The 8,958-nt window shown below is 42.5% G+C and overlaps 1 protein-coding gene across 1 annotated transcript in view; it reads left to right on the top strand.

Moving 5' to 3' along the window:
• The window catches only part of CPAMD8 (C3 and PZP like, alpha-2-macroglobulin domain containing 8), a 57,847-nt gene that overhangs the window by 40,709 nt on the left and 8,180 nt on the right, over window positions 1-8,958 (top strand). Inside the window, exons 38-42 of the mRNA XM_026864906.1 lie at window positions 5,031-5,105; window positions 5,818-5,923; window positions 6,013-6,123; window positions 6,796-7,008; window positions 7,463-7,537. Of these exons, the coding sequence (XP_026720707.1) occupies window positions 5,031-5,105; window positions 5,818-5,923; window positions 6,013-6,123; window positions 6,796-7,008; window positions 7,463-7,537 (580 nt within the window). The remainder of the gene's footprint in view (window positions 1-5,030; window positions 5,106-5,817; window positions 5,924-6,012; window positions 6,124-6,795; window positions 7,009-7,462; window positions 7,538-8,958) is intronic.

Raw genomic sequence — 8,958 nt, 5'->3', positions numbered from 1 at the left:
TTTTTTTTTTTTTTTTTTTTTTTTTTTCTCTCTGCTGGGAGAACATCATGTTTATTGCAAGCCAAACTGAGGTGGACAGAATGTGCCTCTTACCCAGCCAGCCCTCTAGGGGAGATGAACTGTAATCTTTATCTTTGCTTTATATTTTGTGGAAGCATTACAGTGTATTCACTGGTGGGTTTTACGCTGCAAATAGTTTTTAAGGACTATTTAACTAAAGAGATGTAAAATCTTTGCATCCTTGAGAACTGGTAAAGAGCTAAAAAGTGTTTTGCTTTGAAAAGATCTGTTAATAATTTTATCTTCATGACGCTGGGAGGGGAGATTTGGGGAAAGAATTTTAAAGTAGAATCATAGTGAAGACCAGGCAGTTTAATTTGACTTCCTAATTCAAGGAAAAGTGCACATTGCTTTGTCTTCTCTAGGATTTCACTTTATTTGGCTAATTTATAAACACCACTGCATTTTCTGGAAGAAAATGAGACTGATGTGTTCTCCAGGGGCTTACAATCCATGTCAAAAGCTGCTGTCAGGTTGTCTCCTGGCCTGTCTTTGAAGCCAGAGAAACTTGTATGTTAGTGCCTGAGGAGAAAACTGCATCCTTTCAGTATTAGGGAGCTGTGCTGGAATCCTTTTGTAGAGAGATGTGTGTTGATCAGATACGAAATTACTCCTGTAAAGAGAAATATCAGAGTTATTTTATATCTGTTCACAAGCCGCATGTTGAGAATTCTGTGTTCAAATGCATGCATGTAAAATCGATTGATTTTTATTTGCCTGTTGACCTTTGGAGTCTGATATTCTCTCCCACATGCAACAAATGGTGCAACAAACTGAATAGGGCTATTCAGGTGAGGCGAGAGCCCCAGTAGGAGATCTCCAGTACCCCTGTGGTAAGGGAAAGGAGGAAAACTAGCTGAGGGTGCCTGTAGTGAGGCTGGTAACTATTTTATCTCCTCTTGCTGAAGGTGCTAGAGTGACAGTTGTTTGTACTGCTTTCAAATAGGTTCTCTTCCGTAGTAATTGACATAAATAATGGCAGAAAAAATGTGGATGAAAACCTGGTTTAAGACTAAAGAAGTCAAAATGGGACAGGAGGAGAACAACAGGGCACCTTTATGGTGTTAAACCCATGGAATGTTTTATCAGTGGAGGGAAAGTGTTAAAACAAAGAATGCAAAGGGGCTGTCATTACAGAAGAAAAAAAAAAAAAAAAAGTGAGGTTAAGTAACCAAATCCCTGTAGTCCTTTTTTTTTTCCTGAGATGGGCTAAGAAGAAATTACAGAAATAGGAGGTACTGAGTGAGTATCTCCTTTACTGGTTTCAGTAGGAGACAGAGTTAAAAGTTTCTAGGCTGAGAGTCCCAAGAAGGTCCCACATGCTCATGTGTTACAAGGGACTGCATAGGTTCTGTCATTGCAGTCCCTGCACGATTTTGCCTTTTTGCCAAGGCAGCTGTGCTCTGGCAGGAGGCTGGCTGACATGGTGGGGCCAGACAGGTGTCCCAGATGAAGGCTTGTAAACCAAAACAGGCTTGGTTTGTGTTTAGTTACTGCTCAAAGGCTGCTACAGGCAGCAATCTGCTCCTGTGCGGTGTCCAAGGGTTTACACTGACCTGTGCTCAGGGCACGTTGTACGTGTTCGAAGTAGTGGAAACGCTGAGGATAACTGAATATATGACTGGCATTAGGATATACTCTCTGCAAGGAGGATTCTGGTTCCCCAGAGAACCACCTGTATAATGTTTCAAAACCCTTTTGTTTGCAGTACCTCTTGTTCTTTCTCTCATCTACTAGTGCATTGCCGTGATCCTCGTGCTCTGCGACACCGGCTTGCCTCCCACGTTTGGTTTCTCACGGCTTCAGAGATTCCCGTGTCCCATTCAGTGGCACCTTGCTGGTGCCTCAGCTCCGCTTATTCCTTGACCAGAGGCCGGTTAGCGCTCCTAAACCAGAAACAAACTCTGAGGGTGTTGAAACCGGAGCAGAGAAACAGGGAGACTTGCCCACACTGCTTGGGTGTCAGACAGATGCAGCGGTGTCTGGGAAGCATCATGTGTCAGCTTCATCTCTTCCTCTGTTCTGCCACCCCCCCAAGCCTGGCCTGGACAGAAGCAGTCAGAGGGAAAAACAAGCTGCCCTGCTGTGGCACTAGAATTATTTTCTCAAAGCTGAACGAGCTTACCGGCACATTGGGCTTTCTCTAGCACTAAGCAGGTTGGTTGGGCTTTCCCTCGTGGCATCTTGTTGCCTGTCTGAATCTCTTGTTTCTGCCTCCATGGGTAGAGAATGGACAGAGTCCCAGAGTAGCCCCATCTGTAAGGGTCTCTGGCCACAGAATAGCAGGTGGTTTATTTTCCTTTCTCCCCCTGTCTTAATGGGAAAATGAGCTGATTCTCCTTAACTGGTAAGGCTGAGCTCCTGCGGTACAGAGCTGACCTGAGTTAAGGTCCTTGCAAATCTCGGGAGGGTGTCAGGTACTTCACACGGTGCATAATTCTTCAGTGCTTGTAAGACACAAAAGAGCTGATTCAAAACCCGCTCTTTTGAAAGTTCTTTAGGCAAAAGACTGCGTAGCTGGTGCCTTGATTTGGAGAGAGCATTCTGCACTGGGGATTGATTCCCGGGCAGTTTATTTCCATAACCAGAATAGAATGACTTCCTTTGGGCAGTAAGAGATTTTGCTAAATTGGGAAGGATATTGCATCTTCAAGGGGGAATGTTCCCCCTGAAGAGCTGAATTCCATCTTTCTTATTGCAGAAACCCTTTGCATCTGTAAAAATGAAATGTAGGGACAAAGCTCAAGCACATATATAGGTAGGCAGTGAAGATGCAGATATGATTTATTCATGCCTATCAAATGTGTAGCCAACTCACGCCGACAAAAATGAAATTCTTCCACTGAAGACCCAGTGCTAGTTTCATTATGTATTTTGGACACCACCTTCCGCCGAAGCAAGTCCTGTCATTCCCGCTGCTGCGTTTTCTGGTTACCCTGGCCGTTTCTCTCTCCTCCTGGTGAGGAGGGGCAGGGCTGTAAATCACAGTTCCTTGTTTGTTGTTTGCCCTCACAAGGGAGCAGTGTGCGCGGCGCGGACCCACGTGCAGCTCCGGGGCAGTGATGGTTAATGAATGCTCTGTTGCGCGTCGAGGGCAGCCCCCCTGGCTGTGCAGCCACAAATCCTTCTAATAATGCTGGGTGTCGACAAGGTCAGGAGGTCACCACAGGCTGGTATAGATCAAGCTTCACCAGAAAAATGCAACTTTAGCTGAGCTGAGCATTTCCCGGTGGCGCCAGCCTCTCCAAGCCCTCATAAAAGGACTGTCTGCAGCCATCTACTGCTGAGTAATAACAGCCACCATCAGGCCCCTAAAATTATAAGGACAAATTAAATTGGCCTTTTCCATATTGTGTAGGACTTAAACACGTGTTCCTTTGCTTGTTACAGTCAGAGCAGGAAGCTGTGTGCAGGGTTTTACAGCTAGAAGCACTATGCTGAAGAAATTCACAGTTAAAGTTGTTGGTAGCAGGTTTGGGCAAATTTCAGTAGAAATGCTTTTTGCTTCATGTCATTCTTTCTGATGCTACATAATAATCCTTTGTTCTCCTTTCCACAGAGTTTTCATTCTAAGATCTCAGAGTAACTTAGGAACATTTAAAAAAAAAAAAAAAAAGCTGAGGAAATATTATCCCTGTGTCACAAATGGAATTGTCTGACAGAGAGTTTCAACTAATAGCCCAGTTTGGAGAACAGAATTAAAGCATCTGCTCTGGCCCTTACTCAGCTCCCCAAAGTGGAATTAAAACACAAGAGTCCTTTTCTACCGACCATCGTCCCCCCCAGCTTCTGGATTAAATGTTTTTCACCTGATAGATGTGTTCTGAATACAATTTATCAAACCAGTAATGGCTGATCAACTGATCAAGTACAATACAGCGTGAGAGTATTTGTAACATTGAGGTGCTAATGTTCCAAGTATGGAAAATTATAGGAGTAACTCTCTTGGAAATTTTGAAACGAAACTTTGAAGAATTATATCAGGTGATAGCATTTATGCTTTGGGGGTGATTCATTAGTATTCTGCACCAGGGAGATAGTTACTGGATTCTTTGGGGTGATGCAGTCATTCCATAATTAAGGGCTCTTACACTTTGTGGACCGTGGTCATGATACACCTACAGACCTGCAGGCAGCAAGAGGTGATGAGCTGGAGCATTTTTACAAATGGCTGGGGATAAATATAGGGCAGTAGCACCCCAGCTGTGGGAAGTACTCTTAGATTGTGTGCTGGTACTCCTTAGACATGCAGATTGTCCCGATAAATAAAAAGCAGCAGAAGAGGTGGTCTGTGGGCCTGACTGGCACGATGCAGATTACAAATCCTGGGCCTCAGAGGGAGAGAAGATGAGTAGCAGAGGCCTGGCCTGACCCCATTAGTCAGAAGGGAGGATGCCTAGGGCTCTTTCAAATGGCTGCTCTTTTCAAATGTAAGGATTAATTTTCCTGGCAGAAGAATGTTTTGGATTTTTCAGCTGGTGGGAGAATGGGACCTTTAATACCCGGTGTGATCCAGCAGTGTAATTCTCTGATGGTCTGAAAGAGTGTAAATAAGAGACTTTATTGAGTGTTTTGGGGTCTCCGAGGTCTTGCTTGAGCCTTGGCACTGAAAACAATCTGGGGGCTATTCAGTTAGATTATGGATGATATGTCAGGTGTAGTCTGAGGGAGATAAATGCACCAGGGACCAGGAGGACCCCTCAGCCCTGTGCACCTTGCAAGCATTCCTCATCGGGTCACAGAAAAGAGCACAGATGCCTCGGTTGTAGGACAGCAACTGCAATCCTCTGCATTTTCCCTCTCTCTCACTGAAACACCCTTTTTCAGCAGAAGAAATCCCTGGGGCTTAGTGTCTGATCAGTTTTCTAAGCAGTTTAAAATCTTTTGTCTTCTGTAGTTTCAACCTGTTCTCTATACAATGAGATTAAACTAAACCTGTTGATTGATTTTTATTTTTTTTTTCCCTTCAGTTATTGATGAACAAGCAAATTGGATTAAAAAGATATGAAGTGGATGGAAGAAAAGTCCTTTTCTATTTCGACGAGGTAATGACTTTGTCTCATAATGATGTTGCTTTTCAACCAAAGGCAAAAGACCAGTGGATCAGGCATAGGTACGGTGTAATTATGTTGATGGTCCCTCACAGATGAGGATTACCGAGCAGCTTTAACTGGCCACTTGCTTGAGCCTCTTTTGAGGCACGTAGGGGTTGTGGTTTTGGTTGGAAACCAAAGCATTGATAGAGGCAGGTGATTAGCTTCAGCCCGTATAGCATTTCTGGGCAGATAGAGCTTAGTTTTTGCCTCACAATAATCTCACCTTCAGGTACAACTAGCATGGCTAAAAGAACAGAGGAAAAAAATGCAGTGTAATTCAGATCTCACAGCACATACCTGAGAGGGGCAGATGAGACGTCTCCTGGCTTGGTCATCAGCAGTAAGTTGTTAGCTACTTGTGTTAGCAAACTGGCTGATGACAGGCGTGTTACGTAAGCCGGGGAATTCAGCTTGAGTCTCAGGTTTGACTTTCTGACGTTGTTGTATGCAAGTATGTGCTTTGAAGGCCAGCAAAGTATCACATATTTTAATTCATCCTTCGTTATCTCTGTCCCTCTACCTAGTATTGGAGGTGTCTTCATTCTCCCCAAGCACCCAGCACAGCGTGTTACAGCAGGGTCACGTGCTATGTTTATTTGTGTCTCTCTTCACTCAAAGTGCGGTTTTTGTTACAACAAGCCTTTTACACGATTTCATACAGATTCCTAGCCAGTGCATGACCTGTGTAAAGTTTCAAGCTTTCAGAGAGCATATAGTTGGGAAAACAGCTCCTGTTCCGATCAAAGTGTATGATTACTATGAGCCAGGTATGTGCCTCTTCTCCTTTGGTTTTTACCAGCACTCGAGCTCTAGACATAAGACTCACTTGTGATTTCTCATTCTTGCTGGCCTGCAGCTTTTGAAGCAACTCGTTTCTACAATGTGAGTGAAAACAGCCCCTTGGCTCGGGAGCTCTGTGATGGGCCAACATGCAATGAGGTGGAAAGCTCAGCTAGCCAATGGGTTGGTAAGTTACACCAAAGCCAAGCTGATTTTTTTTTTTTTTTTTTTTTTTTTTTTTTTTCCACAGACATACTTTCCAGGAGTTCAGAACTCAAAATTATATTTAGGCAAACGCTCTATTTCAGTATCTGTGTTAGTGGAAGTTTTACATAGGTCTGTGGGATAGCAGCATTAAAGTTCTGACAGCCAAGCAAACCGATGTAGTCCGCTCTTCAGTCACCAGAGTGACTCTTACTTGCTTCAGAGGCAAGATATCACTTATAATTCTGGAAGAACCTGCACAAGGTGAGATGTGTTAATAAATGTAAAGGTAAAAACTCTTCGAAATATCTTGCAATGGAGTTCCACAATTAACTGTTGTAAGATTGAACAGTTTCACGCATCAGTAAAAAGAATAACTCTCCCCAAAAACTAGATGTTCCTTTCTGTTCTCTGTGTCATACAAAATAGTTGCATTATCCAAGATTTGGAATCTGCTGCGGTATAGTTCCTTCAGAAAGACAGCTTTATTCCCAGACCTTTTTGTTCTACCAACTTTGTAAATTCCTATGAGAAATCTTAGGGAATTCAGCCTGAAAACTCACGTCGGAGAAATAGAAGAAAATTGCTGCCTCACCTTCCCCCTTCCCCATGCTATGCAAAAATATTGCTTTGGATGTTTTTGTTTACTTTTCAGGCTTTGTTCACTCTGGACCGTGCAATAACATTTTTGGCTGCTTGGAGGATGAATATTTTGAGCAGTGCATGTGTTCACGAGACTGTGGCTATGATGGGGAGCCTGTATGTGGATCAGATGGACAGATTTACCCGAACCATTGCCAGATGGAAGTCGCATCGTGCAGGAATAATACAAGAATAGAACAGATGCCCATGTCTCAATGTTCTGCCTGTAGGTTTTGTGCAGTTCCCTTTTTCTGTTATGATCTAGTTACAGGACGCTACAAATCCTTATCTAAGCAAATGATAATTACATACGTGTGGTAGGGGAAAGAGAAGAATTCAAAACCTCCTATGTATTATTTTGCTACTCATAGTACAGGGGATCAAGTTATAAGAGCAGCTGTCTTCCTGCTTAGCTCAGAATAACTGGTTTTCTGTTCTCATGAATACATGTTTTACCCATCAGAATGAGCTTCAGGGAAGATGAGTGATACTCTTTTATCTGACGTGAATAATCGTAGATAAAATGACATCCATGAGATGTAACATTTTTGGAGATTCTACATGGGCTTTCAAAATGGGCAGTGTAGTACCTCAGTGAACTGAGGACAGCACCCCTGGAAATGCAAACATTTTCTAGAGATTCAGAGATAAAATGCATTTATTTTTCTTTTTATTGACAGCCAAGAATTTGCCAGAAGAAAGGGAGACACACTCCCACACAGCTGAGCAACCCAGTGTTCAACAAACTCCAGCAGGTAATATCATGCGTTTGCGTTTATCCAAGACCTCTTTCTTTAGCAAAGTTAAAGCTTATCCTGTCACCGTATAAATGTATGGCTCTTAAGCACATTTAAGTCAAAATGATGGATTTTTTCATCTCTAAGAAAAGACGGACCATGCAGAAATCAGAAAAATTGAAGAGATCAAGGCAACTTAGGATGATAACTATTCAGCTAGCTCTCCTAGTCCTTTTCCTTTCAGGAAACCTTGTGTGATACCTGCTCTGTTCGTGCAAGATTTAGGTGATTGTTCCTAGGAGTGGGCAAGTGACTCTCTTGTTTTCTCAGCCTTGATATGTTTGAACAACACACACTCCCTGTGATCTTTTCTTCAATATTAAGCTGGAAAGATCACATTTAAAACCAGGCTGATGTAATGTGTTTCAACAAACAACCGAACAGGACATGACAACAGACCAAACCGTTGCAAAAACTAGAATCTAGGTGGATTAACTTTGTCTCTAGCAGTTCTGTGCAAAAATTGAGCTGGCAGTCTTGATTCTCTCAGAGCTGCTGTTTGGAATAAAGGGCTTTAGTGAGCAAAAATGTAAAGGTCAGTAGATGGAGTAGCCAGGAATTTGGCTGCTTGTTTTATTTGGTGCTTATATTCATACACTTTTTTCCAAGACTCATGTCGAACTTGCTCATGGCTCACAATAAATCTCACCAAGCAGCAGTGGAGGGTCAATAGAATAGTTTGTTTCATGCTGTTTCTAGTAAATAAACTGGACTAGATTTTTCCTGGCTGCCTTCCACTCATTAATTTTCCCCTGGCCTCTAACTCTCTTAACAAATCGGTAAAACAAGTTAATTCTTCAAGAGAAGACTCTGTGCCTCCTCACGTCCTTCTTGTGCACCAGAGCTCAGACTAGCATGTGTCCAACATGAGAGACCATCCTGTTCTTTGCCATTCCTCTACTCTACAGCAGCTGATGGACAGTTTTCTTATTACAGTATAAAAGCATGGCGAATATTCCATTATCACTATTTCTATAGGTTGTTCAGTCTTAGTGTTTAATGTCTCTCCTGTTTGCCCTCCTTTTTTTTGTGGACTTAGTGTAAAAAAAAAAATTTAAAAAAAAAAAAAAAAAATCTATATATCTATCTATATATATATATCTATATATATATATATATATATATCAGATTGCTGTCTGTTGGAGTTACTGAGATGAATGCTTGTTGCCTTTTATTCTGTGCAAATCCTACGTACTCAGCGTGGAAACCGTTTGCAATCTGAACCCTCTACAGCAGCGTTCCCAAAGCGCTCTGCAGGGTGCTGCTGGTATGCAAGGCCGTGCTAAGTGTTTTGCTGCTAGTCTACAAAATGGGACTGCAATGACAATATTTTAAAATAAAAATTTGATAGTAGAAATATGATTACCGGGGGGGGGGGG

Source organism: Athene cunicularia (assembly GCF_003259725.1).
Source record: "Athene cunicularia isolate RWA chromosome 28 unlocalized genomic scaffold, athCun1 chr28_part1, whole genome shotgun sequence".
Lineage (NCBI taxonomy): Eukaryota > Metazoa > Chordata > Aves > Strigiformes > Strigidae > Athene > Athene cunicularia.
This window is presented reverse-complemented; position numbering and strand designations above follow the sequence as displayed.